At 36.6% G+C, this 18665-nt stretch overlaps 1 protein-coding gene across 1 annotated transcript in view; it reads right to left on the minus strand.

The window, feature by feature from the left end:
- The window catches only part of TM2D1 (TM2 domain containing 1), a 46312-nt gene that overhangs the window by 10769 nt on the left and 16878 nt on the right, over positions 1–18665 (minus strand). Inside the window, exons 4-5 of the mRNA XM_059374936.1 lie at positions 16443–16534; positions 6398–6471 (exon numbers count right to left, since the gene is read on the minus strand). Of these exons, the coding sequence (XP_059230919.1) occupies positions 6398–6471; positions 16443–16534 (166 nt within the window). The remainder of the gene's footprint in view (positions 1–6397; positions 6472–16442; positions 16535–18665) is intronic.

An 18665-nucleotide genomic window follows, 5' to 3' on the forward strand; every position in this document is an offset into this window, starting at 1 on the left:
TTACTAGTACTTTTTTTATTTTTTTAAGATTTTTTAAAAAAAATTTCTTTATTTGACAGAGATCACAAGTAGGCAGAGATGCAGGCAGAGAGGAGGAAGCAGGCTCCCTGCTGAGCAGAGAGCCCAATGCAGGGCTGGATCCAAGGACCATGGAATCATGAGCTGAGCCGAAGGCAGAGGCTTTAACCCACTGAGCCACCCAGACGCCCCTAGTAAGTACTTTAATACCTAACCTTTAACAATAGCTATCTATGCTCCCTCATTAATGTCTTTGCATTGTCACTGAAGTCATACTGGCTTAGGTAACTCATATTATCTTACAAATTTAAAATGTTATGAATGAATTAAGGAGGAAAAGAAAAACTAAGAATACCTTATATACCTCTATCAATGCACCCTTTTATGCAATCTAATCTACTTTTGAGTTTCTCCATATGAAGAATCCAAATACTAACACTGGCAAGATTAAATCATCTCCTAAAGACCTATTAACCTGGTGAAAAAAGTAAAGTGACTCAACTGTTTGCAATTAGAGGACAATGATGCAACCTGTGTCCATTCCAGTTCTCCCAAAAATATATATACTTTTAAAAGTCAAACTACATTTTTGTGTTCATAGTTGACTTCTCTGTGTGGTTAATTTTAATCTGAGGCCATTAAAACCCTCTTATTAGTCACATTTAAATTAAACACCAAAATTCCTATAAGGTGCCAGAAGTTATATATGCAGACCCCTGACTTCATTTGATTCAAAACCTGGTTAGTATTAATCCTAAATAACCAATATAAACATCATTCCTTAATAAATGAATAAGATTTGCAGCCATCAAAAGAAATGAAATCTGCCACTTGCCAGGATGTGGATGAACTAGAGGGTATTATGCTTAGCAAAGTAAGTCAATCAGAGAAAGACAATTATCATATAATCTCCCTGATATGAGGAAGTTGAGAGGCAACGTGGGAGGTTTGGGGGGTAGGAAAAGAATAAATGAAACAAGGTGGGATTAGGAGGAAGACAAACCATAAGAGACTCTTAATCTCACAAAACAAACTGAGGGCTGCTGAGGGGAGGAGGGTAGGGCGAGGGTGGTGGGGTTATGGACATTGGGGTAGGTATGTGCTATGAAGTGTGTAAACCTGGCAATTCACAGACCTGTACCCCTGGGGCTAATAATGCATTATATGTTAATTTAAAAATTAAAAAAAAATTTTTTTAAAGAAATGAATAAGATTCATACACGGTATCTCCTGAAGAAAACCCAGCTTTGGGATTAGTCTCAAAACCAGTTTAAGATACTCTCTGTTTTTTGAACATTCCTTTAATTCACTGAATAAATATCTGCCCACAATAAAAGTGAACTAAGCGAGGGGCCCCTGGGTGGCTGAGTTGGTTAAGCAAACTGCCTTCAGCTCAGGTCATGATCCCGGAGTACCAGGATTGAGTCCTGCTGCGGACTCCCAGCTCCACGGGGAGTCTGCTTCTCCTCTCTCATGCTCTCTTTCACTGTTTCCCTCTCAAATAAATAAAATCTTAAAAAAAAAAAAAAAAGGAAAATAAAAGTGAACTAAGTGAAATCTACCTAATTAAGATCACATAACAGAGCAAAGGCTACACAAATTATCAGTCTCTTTAGTTATCCAGTTTATTTCCCCAACTAATCACACCAGGATTAAATAAGTAATACAGAGAGGGCTATTTGAAAGATTTGATATCTAAAATGTCTACTGGTTTTTATATACTGCTATCATACATCTTGTGAACTATCAAGGACTTAGATCAATTCTTCTAGTAACTGATTGAGGGTGATTACAGATTTAGTCCTTCCTTTGATCAATAGTATATGTATGTCACAGAGCAAGGGAATAGGCTATATTTTGGGATAAAACAAACTAGCTTACACAGAAGTGAACCTACAACTTGATCCTTGCTCATGCTCTAGACTGAAAAGCCTAGGCTTCTAAAATTTTTAGTAAAATTCAAAGAATTTAAACAAGATAAAAATCAAGATAACATTTTTATTTTTATTTTTATTTTAAGCCAGCAGTTCCCAAGGGAACATTTTATTTCTGATAATAAATGGAATCTTATTATCACAACACTTTGGGGATAGACTATACGTTCCTCTAGGGCAGAACTTCAACTTATTATACCTAATAGGTCTCCCTAAACCCATTTTCACTGATGGCATAAAACCTACTTTTTTTTTTTTTTTTTTTTTTTTTGACAGAGAGAACACAAGTAGGCAGAGAGACAGGCAGAGAGAGAGGGGGAAGCAGGCTCCCTGCTGAGCAGAGAGCCTGACTCGGGGCTAGATCCCAGGACCCTGAGATCATGACCTGAGCTAAAGGCTGAGGCTTAACCCACTGAGCTACCCAGATGCCCCTAAAACCTACTATTTATAGTTTATCATATCTTTTATTTTATTCATTACTTCTCAAGTGACACTAGGAAATGTAGAACTTCAAGGTCCTAAAGAAAAAGCAAGCACTTTTAAAAACTACCTTTTTTTATTATTGGCACAAGGCTACACTTTTCACAAGATATATTGCATTCAGTTCAAATCAGCCCAAATTATCGATGGTATACACTATGTTTAGCATACTACCAGTGCTACAGTAAATTTTTTTTCTACTGAAATTTATGTGTGAAAAGTCAGACCTGGTGTCTAAAAGTTAAAAAAAAACACAGAAGCACTATATAATTCAGTGCTAAAAAAAATTATCTATAATATCAAACTAGAGATATTTTATAAATTTTACAAATTTATAAAATTCATTAATGTCTTAGAATTATGCTGCTTCTATGAATTTCTACTTATACTGTTATTAGTCCCTTAAGGAGAGCTACTCTGTAATGTTAATAGGAATAAAAATGAAAGCAATTTCTTCCATGATGCATAGAATATTTTTAAATTGTCGCAAAGTACCCTGACATACTTCCAACAACTTTCTACATTCCAATTCATATTTCCATTTTCCCTCCACCCATCTTTATCTTTTTGATTTGTGGCCATCTTATCCCCACACAACGGAGGAAACTTTCTTTTTGTTTGGCAGATACCGTATCAGTGGTTTTGGTATAGTTAAAAAAAATCCAGTGCACCTGGATGGCTTAGTCATTAAGCATCTGCCTTTGGCTCCGGTCATGCCTTCAGGGTGCTGGGATCGAAGTGGATATCAAGCCCCACATCAGGCTCCCTGCTCGGCAGGAAGCCTGCTTCTCCCTTTCCCACTCCCCCTGCTTGTGTTCCCTCTCTCTCTGTCAAATAAATAAAATCTTTGAAAAAAAAAAAAGTCCAGATTGTGAGTGAGAAGTTTAAATGAAATAAAAATATTCTCCTATTTTTCTGATAAAAGAAATTAAATTTCTAATCAATCCATCATAACACACACACACATATATAAGCACAAAGAATGAATGTTTTAAAATCTTCAGAACTGCCTTATGAATAACTACAAATACAGTGATTATACACAACAGTTACCTATAACTGAAAGACTGTATGCTACATATGTATCACTGATTTAGATTTTTGCTGAATGCACAAAAGGGCTGAACTAATTCTATGTATTATTTTATACTATTAATTCACACTGCCATTTCTATACTTTTTAAGAACATAAAAAAAAGAAGAAACTTCAAAAGTTTATTAACAAATAGATACTCATTAAAGTATTTTCAGTAAATATAGTGACATGTAAAGTTTACTTTAGTAATACGTGCATTATGTTTTATATTACTTTGATTCAAAGATGAAATAACTAGACCTAATTTTTAAAGAGGATTTTCCTGGATTTTTATTATAAATACTGTGAAGCAAAGTATGTTTTTATAGGTTTTGAGTTCATGCACGATATGTTTCTGGGATCAGAGCCCAAAAGAAAAACATTGCTATTCACTGGAGAACAATATTTAATAGCAAAAAGAAAAAGAAAAAACAGGATGGAGAGAATGAGAAAGAAGAATAAATAAAAAGATGGACAAATGTAAAAGGTTTATGATAAGTTGGAAAAAATGTACTTGGGACAAAAACATTGACACAGTTTATGTTTTATTAAAAACATTTCATTTGCTGAAAAAATAATTCTTAAAAACTAAAGTAGTCAACATCACAAGTTAAGTAGATTAAATGATGTGTAAAGCAAGATTACACCTCTTATTTGACTACATTTGAAAAATTTGTTTTCCCTAATCTAAAAGCAGTCTAAACCTAACGTGGCCATACCTTTTGAAATGTCTTAATTAGGAAAATTAACTGCAGAAATTCAAATACTCTAATTCTGTCTCAGTATTTCTTAATGCAATAGGTTCAGTTCGAGATCTTTAAGAAAAGAATGATTTGTTCTCGAAAGTTCAGGCATTCGTGTACCAGAAAGCAGTCGCTGAATCAAATAAGCACTATAATTTGATAGAAGTAAACCTTAATATAAAGTGATGACATCATTAAAGAAAGAACCTACTGTGAAAATATTAGGTAAATGGGTTTCAAAGGCATTAAATTTTGGATATCTTAAAGAATCCCAATAATACATGAAATTCCTTGGATCCTCATTTATAGTGAGAAATCCATTTCCAAGCATATGTGCACAAGTACCTTAGCCTCTTCATGCCTGCTTGCCTGTCCTCCAGTCAGAGAAGGCAGGATATTTGGTTAGGCATATGTTTATGAATAAAGACAGGAAAATTCCAACTTTAAAACCAAATATTTTCCTTGTTTAATTCTGGTATCTTATTGGTCCATATGCTGCCTCCTCCTCACAGTATGGTACCCTCCTCACAGTATGCTACCCGAATCTCCTGGATTTTGACTTTCTTTTAAAACATAAGGATTAACATCAAGCAGACAGAATTGAGGAGAGGAAATATTGTATGAGAAAGAAGACCAAAACTGATGATGATCTATATACATACTGACACTCTTGCTGGAGACATGAGGTGCTCCATAAATGCTTACTGAAATGCTGCTTTGTGACATTTGTTGTGGTAAATTCATTCCCCTCTCTAATTTAAGAATCTTCAAAAGTTAACCACCATCGGTTCAGTGCGTCAAACATCTGGTGGCACTTTTAAATGCTAAAGGACAGCACTTCAACACACTACACCTGCCTCCATACCACTGCAGCAGGAGAAGATGAGGTTACCACAGAGAAGCAGAGAGAGGTATCAGGAGAGTTCCTGAATACATTATTTGGTTATATGGATTTGGTCGTACCCAAGGCTAGCCCTACTCCTAGATTTTCTACAGAATGCCCAGACAGTCCTTTATTCTTTCTGTCTTAAGATACCTGGATTTCAGTTTCTATAATTTACAACCAAGAAACACTGATATAGAGTGCCTGTCCATTAAAAAAAAAAAAAAAAAGAAAATATTGTTTGTGTCTCCACATATTCATATGTAAATATCAGATCCCCATCAATATCCTATTATAGTAATTGACAAATGTGGCTGTGACTATCAGGAAAAGAAATAATATATTGAGAAATAATCTTAATCCCTATTCAAGATTCATAATACAAATTACAAAGATTCTCAGAAGTTATCCAGTAAAGAAATCTCAGTTGAATTCACATTTACAAATTGTATTTGAGCATAGAATCCTTTTTTTTAAAATGACAAGACAGTAGTCTTTTAGAACTACTAACTAGTAGAACACAGGTTGGGAAATGTTACTTGGAAACACAGCTATGATCCCCTAGATGCAGAATCTAAAGAAAAACTGGAAAAGCTTTCCTAACTGCTTTCTAAAATACTTATTTTTAAAATTTTTTTTACTTTCATTTTTTTTTTAAATCAAAAAAAGAATTTTTTTTCAGTGAGGCCAAAACACTGGGCAGACAGTGGACTAGTGTCTCAAACACTGTCTTCAAAGTGTTGAAAACCGTTCTAGGTTTTTATCAGGAAAATGTGGGCCAAAGTTTGGTGGATACATGCAGCAGGGGCAGCAAAGGTCAGGTTGATCACTGTCTTGAGGGTCAGTCACATGGGGTCTTGCTGGCTCGGGCAGTCCTTATTGCTTGAGGAGGTAGTTTCAGTTCCCATGAGGGATACTCCACCCACAGGGTCTTTTATGTGATTAAAAGATAAAATGTGGGGACGCCTGGGTGGCTCAGTTGGTTGAGCAGCTGCCTTCGGCTCAGGTCGTGATCCCAGCGTCCTGGGATCGAGTCCCGCATCAGGCTCCAGTGAGCAAGGAGCCTGCTTCTCCCTCTGCCTCTGCCTGCCATTGTCTGCCTGTGCTCGCTCTCTCCCCCTCTCTCTCTGATAAATAAAATCTTTAAAAAAAAAAAAAAAGATAAAATGTGCTTTCTAATATATTTAAAATATACCAGGAAAAGATCAGAGAACTCATATTTGAATGGAAAAGTATTTCATCTTCTGGACCGAAACTAACTTACCTGCATTGAAATAAGAATGAAATCAATTAGGCTCCCAATTCCACAAAACCCTACTGTGCAAAACTTTAACAAACCTGGAAAAAAAAGATAAAGTCACTTAAAATTTGGAAGTCTTATAAATATTAACTTTACTATTTCCTAGTAAACCATTAGGTATACTATACCACAAACTCTTTATATATCAAGAATATAAAATTAACACTTTAAAAACTCAAATCTTCACCTGAAAATGAGAAAGGTTTAAAAAAACCCTCTATAGGGGTGCCTGGGTAGTTCAGTGGGTTAAAGCCTCTGCCTGCAGCTCAGGTCATGATCTCAGGGTCCTGGAATCAAGTCCCGCATCAGGCTCTCTGCTGAGCAGAGAGCCTGCTTCCTCCTCTCTCTGCCTGCCTCTCTGCCTACTTGTGATATCTGTCAAATAAATAAAATCTTAAAAAAAAAAAAACCTCTATATAGAAAGCCACAAAAAATTAATTCACTTAACAAATAAGTATTATGAACTGAAATAAAAACTCAATATAATCTTACAAAATTTCTTATAAGTCCTAAAGAAATAAATCTTTAAATTGCATTACTCCAGAGCCATAGCATGTATCTTAGTCCTTATTTATTTATTTAGGCTTAACATATTATGTGACTGAAATTTTAATACACATTTACATTAGAAAGTTCAAACAAATAAAGATGGTCAAGTCAGAAAAAATAACCAAGATAAAACTTTGATCTTATAAACTGCAAAATTTTATTAGCAACCCAATTATCTTTATCCTATACTTAATTATCTTAAACTTATCCTATATTTTTTAGGAAAAAAGCATCTCATGTTCATTAATTCTATAATCAAAATCAACAATTCTATGCACTGTATACACCTCTGCCTTCCATCATAACCTTGGAACTAGGGTACTGAACAGATCATTACAGAACATAGAATCTAGGACATACACAATGATATAACACAAAACCATGATGATGGAATAAAGAGACAGGTTGGGGGTGGGGGTGGGATGAGTAATCTCTCTTCTATATTTAAACTTAATTGCTTTTCAGACATATAAAAATGGTAGGAAACAAGACTCTTCGTGAAAGGGTAGTTCTAAGTATCAACTATAAACAGATGCCAGCTAAAATCACAAGAGTGGATGAGATCACCTCCTGCACGCAATTTGGAAGTATACAAATAAGACTGAAACATATAATTACATGAGACTTATTATTAGACATATCGCAGAATAATGTAAGTACAAAGATAACACATGATCAAAATTCCTTTAAAACTATAATATAGAGATTATATAAAATTCTGCTTTCACTTTTCTTCAAAACACTTGTTATGTTACCTAATATTTTGTATTTGTTCTGTCTCATGGAAGTCCCACTAGGGGAGGATCTTTCATCTGGTTCATTTATTCCTGTGTCCTTAGTACCTACAACACCACGTGCCACAAAGTAGATGCTTGATATTTGTAAAATGAATTGATAAGTTGTCTCAGCTTTTGTTTCCTAAAGACCTCTAACTTTTTAGCCATTATCTTATATAACAACTCCTTTAATCATTTTTTTCAATAGTTGCTTTTTATTATAGTAGCCCAGGGAACTTGAACTCAACTGGTATATTCTATCCTTCACTCATTCATTCAATTTCTGAAATGTATCCCTTTTCACACAGCAATTTAATGTAAATTTGGAAATGTCACAAAGATTGCCTTTTTCAATTTTCTTATAACAATATTAATTTTAAGAATGGTTCTGCAGCACATGGGTGGCTCAGTCAGTCAAGCTCAGGTCATGATCTCAGCCCAATCCAGCTAAGTGCTGGGCACTAAGCCTGCGCAAGATTCTCTCTCTGCTCCTTCCTCAATGCCCCCTCTCTATCAAAAAAAAAAAAAAAAAAGTTTTTCAAAAAAAGTTTTTTTTAATTACTTGCTACCCTATTAAGAAAACATAACCATGTCAGAGCCTTTGCTCTTGTCATGAACCTTTCCAACAATATTCTGTAGATCTTCTCATTTCTCGGGCTACTTCTTCAGAGAAGTCTAACCTGCCTATCTAAAGCAGCACACCACTTCCCCCAAAGCCCCTTGCCCTATCACATCACCCCTATTTATTGCCTTTTTGGTGCTGATTAAAAATATGTAACAGCCTCATTTGCTGCTTTGTTCATTCATTCTCTGTTTTCCTCTGCCATGCAAATTCCTCAAGACAGGGTCCTTATCTTACTCAAGTCAATTCCATGAATAGTACCAGACAGATGTCTGGTAAATATTTTGATAAATATTTCTTGTATGACTATCAAGAAAGTAGCAACAATTTCAATGTTTAACAGAGAGGAATTATCTCAGAAAAATCAAGGTATACCTAATAAGAGAGAATACTATGCAGCTGTTTAAAACAATGACATAGAAGTATATTTGTTGGCAAAGTAATGTGATAACACTCAAAAAGAAAATGATAATGAGTCATGACAATCTGTATATTCTGCTGCTGAACACCCCCCCCCTTTTTTTAAGATTTTATTTATTTACTTGACAGAGAGAGAGATCACAAGTAGGCAGAGAGGCAGGCAGAGAGACAGAGGGGGAAGCAGGCTCCCTGCTGAGCAGAGAGCCCAGGCGGGACTCCATTCCAGGACCCTGAGACCATGACCTGAGCCAAAGGCAGAGGCTTAACCCACTGAGCCACCCCGGTGCCCCTGCTGAATCCCTTCTTAAGGGTGCTTCAGAAAAATGAACAGGAGAGGTTCCTGTTCAGATAAACATTAGATAAGGACATGATATGTGTGTTTGGAACTTTGGTGAGTGTCACCTACTCCTGAAGTCACACATTTAAAGAAACTATAGAACAGATCCAAGATGATATTTTAGCAATCTGCAAACTGAACTACAGTGACAGATAGCAGGTGAGTATTTGCTTGGGAAAGAGCAGGATAGGAGGGCCAAAAGGTAGGGATTACAAAGGGCAGGAGGAAGCTTTGGGGGGTGATAGATATGGTCATCATCTTGATTCTGGGGACTGTTTTGTAAGTGTATACATATGTCTAACTTATCAAACTGTACATTTAAAATATGCATTTTAATGTATATCATTTGTGCCTCAATAAAATGCTGCTATTTAAACTTCTTTTAGCTTTCTAAATATAAAAATATTTTATGAAAATAAAATAGGAAGGACACTAAGGGTTAAAGGAGATAGAGAAAAAGTAAAAACTCAGAATAGTACATGGCACATGGCAAATACTTAAAAATGTTAGCCCAGTCTTTACATCTCCTACCACTGTTTCTACTATTCCTACAATTACTATTCACTGAGAAATGTAGGCAGCATAAATTCACATTCTTTTTTTTTTTTTAAAGATTTTGTTTATCTATTTGACACAGAGAGAGAGAGATCACAAGTAGGCATAGAGGCAGGCAGAGAGAGGAGGGGAAGCAGGCCCCCTGCTGAGCAGAGAGCCTGATACGGAGCTTGATCCCAGGATCCTGGGATCATGACCTGAGCAGAAGGCAGAGGCTTAACCCACTGAACCACCCGGGTGCCCATAAATTCACATTCTTTATAGTAGAATCATCTAACCTAGTCTCATACCTTACAAATTCCTTCTGGCTGGGTTATTCCCAAACTACTCCAAGATCCCTTCTAATGCACTGTGTTCTCCTATTCTCCTCGGCCATCTCTACATTTACATGGGCTACGCTATTCTCTGCCTTGACTCCTCCTCTGCCCACTTCCACCCCCCTGTTCCCGATCATCTAGCTAACCCCTAAGAGTCATTTAAAACTTTTAAAAAGCCTTCTCTAATATCTCCAGGATGAATTTAAAAATATTCCCAGATGCTCCCCAGACCTGCCCTTAACTTTCAGCACTGCCCATGTATCATGGTATGACTTGCTATGCATTTTTATTTGCCTTCCCCTTCTCTTCTGTGAGCAACTGGAAGTCAGTGCTGTGTCATTCCCATAACTAGTCAATCTGACTACTGAAGAAACAAACTATATCAAGAGTAAATTATCTTATCTGCAAAAAATGATCAACTTGAACAACACAAAGTAGCATACATTCTAAACAGCATTTATTAAAACCAATACAAACCATTATTTTTATAGATTTCATTATTTTGAGCATAATACCAGTTTTTTTTAAAGTGAGGTTATTTGTGAACTACCAAAAGTAGACTGACTTTTTTTTTTCAAATCAAAAAGTGTCTCTTTGTACAGACATGATTTACTAACTCCTTACTGTGAAAAGGAGTATCGGTTTTCGATTTTAAAAACTGTTTTAAAATTCCAAATAAAAGCGTTTCTAATAAAGAAGGATCCATTTTTATCCTGAACCATTACTATTATAGATTCCTTCAAACAGATTATGCTGCCAGATGACATTAATAAAGTTCATGTTTTGAGTGTACTTTATACTTTAGTAACCTAAACTTTACATTTTAAAAACATGAATTCAATCAAAGGATTTACTTGGATATAAAACAAAAAGAACAGAGATTAATTTGGGGTATTTTAAAAAACTCTGGTATTTTTTCTTTTATTACAGGTTGAGTCTTGCAAATACTGCTGTCTGCATGACTGTATTAGAGAACGTAGATTATCGCATACTGAAGTTGCTATTTGCCAAACCACAGGTGTTCTATAATGATTTGGTAATTGGCTATCACTATTCTTTTTGTGTCTGTATCTATAAAAGAGAGTTTTCAAATCTTAGAACAGTTTAACCTATAAATCCCTTTATTTGTCCCATGATCTGTGGATATTATATACCAGTCTAAACTGGTAAATTCAAGCTCAAAAAAAAGAAGAAGAAGAAGAAGAAGAAGAAGAATATAACCAAAGATTTTTAAGATTTGGACTTAAAAACACTTTGTTATCCTCATAATAAGAAAGTATTTACATTTTAAAAGGAATACCACCATGAAAAGAGTATCTCTCTCCTGATCCAAAAGAGCTATTAGCTTTGGGAATCCATAATCCTTTAATGCTACAGATGGACAAAGCAAAATATGCTAGCTATTGCATATAAAAAAAAAAAAACAGAGATGTTAACACAGTTAAGAATACAAAGAGAGAATACTATTAGAAAAATAAGGTTTCATTGTAAAAAAAGTTTCTAATTCATGTAGCACTTGCATCCTGAGGAATAAATCAATTAAAGGAAATAAAGTTATATATAAAGTTACAGTCATGGGTTAAAAAGGAATTTGAAATAACTGAAAAGAAAATTCTGGGGGAGCCTGGGTGGTTTAGTCAGTTAAGCATCCAACTCTTGATTCCACAGCTCAGGTCTTCATCTCAGGGCCATGAATTCAAGCCCCTAATTAAAAATTTTAAAATGTTTTAAAAATTTTTAAAAAAGGGGCGCCTGGGTGGCTCAGTGGGTTAAGCCGCTGCCTTCGGCTCAGGTCATGATCTCAGGGTCCTGGGATCGAGTCCCACATCAGGCTCTTTGCTCGGCAGGGAGCCTGCTTCCTCCTCTTTCTCTCTGCCTGCCTCTCTGCCTACTTGTGATCTCTCTCTCTGTCAAATAAATAAATAAATTAATTAATTAATTAAATTAAAAAATTAAAAAAAAAAAACTTTCTTAAAGGAATTTTTAGATCTTATCAAGTTTTATTCATTCTCACCCCCAACACATTTCCCTTATTTAATCCTGAAGTAAAATTTATATAATGAAATATCACATTCAACACTAAACTACTTAGAAAAATCAAGTTTCGTATTGCATGATTGATATTATTTATTCTGTTCTTACAAAATTCCAATGATCATAAATAGTTTTAAGGAGGTATCTTTTTTTAAAGATTTTATTTACTTATTTGACAGAGACACAGCGAGAGAGGGAACATATGCAAGAGGAGTGGGAAAGGGAGAAGCAGGCTTCCCACTGAGGAGGGAGCCTGATGTGGGGCTCAATACCAGGACCCTAGGACCATGACCTGAGCCAAAGGCAGCGGCTTAACCCACTGAGCCACCCAGGCGCCTCTTTTTTTTTTTTTTAATTTATTTATTTGATAGATAGAAATCACAAGTAGGCAGAGAGGCAGGGAGAGAGAGGGGGAGGCAAGCTCCCTGCTGAGCAGAGAGCCCGATGTGGGGCTGGGGCTCGATCCCAGGACCCTGAGATCATGACCTGAGCTGAATGCAGAGGCTTTAACCCACTGAGCCACCCAGGCGCCCCTACCCCAGGCGCCTCTTAAGGAAGTATTTTAACAAGCTACCACTGCTTTTCATAACCATGAAGATTAAATAAGATTATAAGAAAAATAGGGATGTCTGGGTGGCTCCACCAGTCAAGCATCTACCTTCAGCTGGGGTCATAATCCCAGGGTCCTGGGATCCAGCTCCACAATGGTCTCCCTGCTCAGCAGGGAGTCTGCTTCTCCCTCTGCCTCCCCACTCTGCTCATACTCTCTCTTGCTTCCTCTCGAAATAAAATTTTTTTAAAAAAATATAGAATGTTAGGGTCCATCTGTAACTATTTTCATGCCAGTCAACATTATAGTAAGGTTAGTAGTACAATGATAGTAATCATTTTAATCAAAAAATACCAAAATCTTTAACCTTGAATTCTTAGTAAAAATTAAAATTTCATTTAAAAACATTTAATATTTTAAATTTTTAAAAAATTGTAACTTTAAAAAAATTGTAACTTTATATATTAGATTAGTTAATAAGATATATCAAAACCCTTAACAATTCTACTTAAATGCAAGTAAGATACAATCAAAATATTTGAACGCTTAAAAGAAATGAGGATTTTTAGTTAAAGATAATGACTCTGACATACCTACTTAGCTCCTCTCACTCCAAGACCCCACTAAAAAATGGTAAGGAATTTTTAAGGCCCACAAACCCAAAAGAACAAAGAGAATAAAAGGTAAGACAGTAGCAACAAAAATTCAGAAGCCGGAAAGCAGACAAATGAGAAAGTGACAGACTTAATGATCTTCAGAAAGTTTTATCTTAGGCCAGCAGTCAAAATATGTGTTGAACTAATGAACACCCAAAGGTTGTTGTGATAATACAGTAAGTTATTGGGATGCCTGGGTGACTCGACATTAAGCGTCTGCCTTCAGTTCAGGTCACAATTCCAATGTCCTGGGATCAAGTCCTGCTTTGGGCTCCCCGCTCAGCAGAAAGCCTGCTTCCCCCTCTCCCACTCCCCCTGCTTGTGCTCTCTCTCTCTCTGACAAACAAAATCTTTTTTTAAAAATGCAGTAAGTTATTTAAATCTTTTTTTAAAAATACAGTAAATTATTTAATGATTAAAAAAAAAACAAACAAAAATCCTTTACGCTGTACCATAATGTTGAATGTTAAAAACTGCACTTGCAAGTTTATGGAATCTCACTCAGCCTCCCATGGAAAGGTCCTCTTTGACTGAGGCTCATAATAGATTGGAATAGCAGTGGCCAGAGAAAAACAGCTCCTGGCAGGAAACTAACATTCACTAACCAGATCCACTTCACAGTGGATAATTTTCCACTTCGCAAAATACAGAGCTTTTTTACTGAGAGTTTTACTTTGCAGGAAGAAAAATTCACAATATACATGTCGACATATTATGATGTGCTGCAGTAAGACAAACACATTAACTTACACATACGACGTGACAGCTCATCTGACCCACATCCCAGGAAGCCAAAAAGTCACTCATTAAGCCAAATATATAAAATAGATTTACTATTTAAAATCATCACAGAATAAACTGTTCTAAAGAACAGTGTTTCCCCTTCCTTCCTAACCTCTTAAAAACTCTCTAAAAGTTAGAAAATTTCATACACACACACACACACACACACACACACACACACGTCTGTCTTCATAAAGAGAACACAGAAGAAAATATGAGAATAAAGGCAAAAGGCTTCAGGTGTATTCTCACCATCACCATATTATTTTAGTTTCTCATTATGAATCTGATTTCTCTGTCTAACCAGCCAGCCAGCCATCATCTAAAAAGAGAGTTAGACTGAAGGACTGCCATTTTACCAACTCTGAGGCCTTCTGTGCAGATCACAAGGCTTTCCACCATAGGGAATGGTACAGCTACTCTAACATATGGCAGGAAAATGAGTTGGACTGTCACTTAGGCCAGGACAATGGCATCAATCTCCTTCCTCCTTTCTCTGTCACCAGTACTTCTCTGTTCTAAGCCATTTCCCTCAATTCCTCCAATAGAATCTTCCTGAAAAATGAGTCTGACTATAACTCTTCTCTGCTTAAAAACTTTAATGGCTTCTGATGTTTAAATTGTAAAGTCCAAACTCCATAAAAAGACACTCAAAGCCCTTTATAATCTGACCACAGACTATCTCTGCAGTCACTTCTCATCTCTTGCCATTATTCTTCCTATGCCAAAAGCTAAACTATCTACCATTCTCTCAGCAGGCACACATACTATCACACCCGGTGCCTTTGCACATACTGTTCTGTGTAATGCCCTCAATCTCTGTAATCTGCTCATCCTTCAATACCTAGTCCAAATGTCACTTCATCAAAGAAGTCCTCTTTCACACCCCAAGGCTGACTAAATCAGTCCCTCTTCTCTCTCTCATAGCACTTTGTCATGGTTCTATAAATGCTGTATCATAAATGGACCCACCAACATATTTATTTCCTTTTTAACCAATATGAAATATGATCTTCATCATTATTCCCAAAGCACTTACGTACTTAACAGGTAGTAAATGTAGAATAAATGTCTATTAACTGAACAAATTTGTGAGTTCCAGGTAAGGCTGTCAGAAACATACTTCCTACTAATACCACAATAAAGATTCTTCTTTGATCTCTGGTGGGTAGCAACATGGAAAGAATTAAGATTAGCCTTGCTAACTGGAAAAAAAGCATCAGAAACTTTATATTTTGCTCAGTAAAGGGCTAATGTAGGAGCAGAGTACTGTAGTAAATAAAGCATGATCCCTTGAGCCAGAAAATTTGGGTTCAAATTCAGGTCACTAGCAGAGTGTCCTTGGGTAAATCTCTTAATCTCATGACAATTTCCCTATCCATAAAACAAAGATGATAACAACAAATATGTCACAGAATAAAACAAGGCCTCTGGAGTGAGTAAATCCCTTAACCTCTCTGGTGACAATTTCCCTACCTGGTAAAAAAGATTTAAAGAGGATGATAAAGTCAGAGAGCTGTAAGGCTTAACTAAGGGCAGGCATATAAAAGTATTGTTTAAACAAAAGCTATCATCAAATCCAAATCAAATGTAAAAATCATCAATGTAAAAATTCACAAGCATTAGTAACTATGGTAAATGGGAAGATTACACTAGAAGGAATGTGTGTGACAGGTCAGGATGGGGGGTGGCAGCAGAGGGAAGGAAGCTAAGGTTAAAAAAAGTCAGGCTCCACACCAGCTCTTGCCGGTCGCCATAGTTCCAACCCAAGCTTCTCCTGAAAGAAAGCTTCTCTTCCCAAGGGAATATGGCAGAGGTTCAGACAGAAGGGCAAATATTTTTAGAAAGAAGAGATGCACATTTATTCGTAAAATATTTATTAAATGTCCACCATGTTGCCCAGTACTAACAATGACAACTCAAGCCTACTATCCTAAGGAAGTGCCTATACTATTTTGTAAGTATTTTCATAAAGATGAAAATACAGGAAAAGTCAATATTTATTACCCACGCTGAACTGTAGAACTAACAGCTAGCTCTATATTCACAGAAGATTAACTATTCACCTCCAGTTAATGTCGAACTTGTAACTATTAATAGTATGCACAGATTTAATCTATAAGAATCAGTATATTTAAGGGTGCCTGGGTGGTTTAATCGGTTGGGCATCCAACTCTTGATTTTGGCTTAGGTCATGATGTCAGGGTCCTGGTGAGCCCCATGTCAGGCTCTGTGCTCGGCACAGAGTCTGCTTGACCCTCTCACTCTGGTCCTCCCCCTGCTTGTGCTCTCTCCCTCTCTCCTTAATAAATAAATAAAATCTTTAAAAGAATAATAAAATGGAAAGAACAGGTATATTTACCTGAAATACAAGTTTCACAAGGATTTTTTCTTGATGAAACATACTCACCCAAGGCAGGGTATCCAAGGTAAAATCGATCTGCTCCCAACCATCCAAGGAAAAGAGACAGCGCAACTGCCACCTTGTATGAATAGCCATTTCTGTACAAAATTAGAACCTGAGTGTTATATACATGTATTTCCAACATGCAAACATTTTAGGAAACAAAACTGTTAATTATGACTTATTTATTCATTTGTTCACTGATCCATTCATTGATTTTCATGCCAGGCACTATTCTAGGTTTTTGGGATATATATATGAACAGAAGAAATAAGGATCCCTGTCCCTAAAGAGCCTTCAGTCAATAGGCAACAAGCAATAAAAATAAACATTTTAAAATTAAATCATATATTATGTTAAAAAGTCATAAAAGGGGGTTCCTGGGGGGGCTCAGTCAGTTAAGCAGCTGCCTTTGGCTTAGGTCATGATCTCAGGGTCCTGGGATCAAGTCCCTAGGATTGAGCCCTGCCCTGGCTCCATACTTAGCAGGGCATTTGCTTCTCCCTCTCCATATACCTCTCAGCCACCCCTTCACCCCCTCCTTGTGCTCTCTCTCTTTCTCAAATAAATAAAATCTCACATACACACACACACACACACACACAAGAAAAGTCATAAACGCTATTAACAAAAGAAGTGGAGCAGGTCATTTAGGGAATTCAGAATGTCAGGGGTACAGACGAGGGGGATATAAGATATAAATAGGGTAATAAGAGTAGGCATCATTGAGAAGGTGATAGATAAGCAAAGACCTGAGGGAGGTGAGTTAGTTAGCATGCTATACCTCTAAGGGAGGAGCATCCTAGGCAAAGGTACCTGCTGAGGGGAGCACAGCATACTTGACATGTCTGAGGTCTGTAAAGGAGGCCAGTATAGCAGGAGTAGAATTAGAGAACAGAAGAATAAATAGTAGGAGCTGAGGTCAGAGAGAGGACAAGGTGCAAAGCGGGCAAATCATGTATGGCCCTGAACATCGCTGTAACGACTGGTTTGTACTCTAAAGGATATGAGAAACTACTGCAGGATTTTAAGCAGACGTGTGATATGATCTGATTCAGATTTTAAAGTAATTAGCTGCTGGGCTGAAAACAGACTGTAGGGGAGTACTTGTGAGCTACTGTTGCAATAATATTGAATAACAAACCACTCTAAACCTCAGTGGCTTAAAACAATAAGCAATCATCCTCACACTGCAATGAGCTATGGTTCAGCTTATCCAGGGTGGGTTCAGCCAGGAAATGCTGCTTCAGACTAAAGTTTGGGTCAGTCTGGATCCAGGCTACTTATTTCCTTAAAATCAGTTCCTCTTAGTTTTCCTAGGGTCCAGGCTGCAGGTGTAGCTTTTACCCAGCACAAGTTCTTTTCAGAACTTAACCACCATGATTTAAGAGGAAAGATAAACCTCGCAATCACATTTAAGCCCCTGCTTGTTTCATACCTGCTAGCATTACATAAGCCAAATCCAATCACATGGCCAAGCCCCAAACCAACAGAGTAGAAAGTACACACCACCCAGTTAACAGTGATCGAGAGGGATGAATTTGTTGAACAAATGTGAGCTACCACAAGGACAAAGGAGTCTAAAGGCTCTTGCCGTAATCCAGATGAAAATTAATAGTGGCTTGATCTGGAGTCTTAGCAAAAAAAAAAATACCACTGAGAAGTGATCAGATTCCGGATATGTTCTAAAGTATAACAACTGGATTTCCTGATGTATCCAATTTAGGGAATGAAAAAAGAAAGGAATGAGAATAAAGCTAAGATTTTTGTCCCATGTAACCAGAGGGATGAAGCTAGCATTAACCGAGTTGGGGAAGGCTGAAGGTAGACTAGACCTTCAAAAGATGTTCAGGATTTAATTGTTAGACATGTGAGTTTGAGATATTTATCAGATATCCAAGTGGAGTTGTTCAAAAGACAGCTGGATTTATAAGTCTAGAGTTAGGGAGAGAAGTCTGGGCTGGAGATATATATTAGGGAGTTACAAGCATATAGGAAGCATTTTAAACCAGGACATTTCTACGTGAGTATAAACCAAAAAAAAAAAAAAAGAGAGAGAGAGAGAGAGAGAGAAATTCACTGAGCCTTGAGATACTCCAATATTAAGAGATCAAGAAGAGAATAAACTAGAAAGAGACTGGGCAAGAGTTAACAGTGAGGAAGAAGTATAACTAGAAGAGTGTGGTACACTGGAAGTCAAGGGAAGACAGTACAGTGTATTAAGGAGAA

Source organism: Mustela nigripes, chromosome 14 (assembly GCF_022355385.1).
Source record: "Mustela nigripes isolate SB6536 chromosome 14, MUSNIG.SB6536, whole genome shotgun sequence".
Taxonomy (NCBI): domain Eukaryota; kingdom Metazoa; phylum Chordata; class Mammalia; order Carnivora; family Mustelidae; genus Mustela; species Mustela nigripes.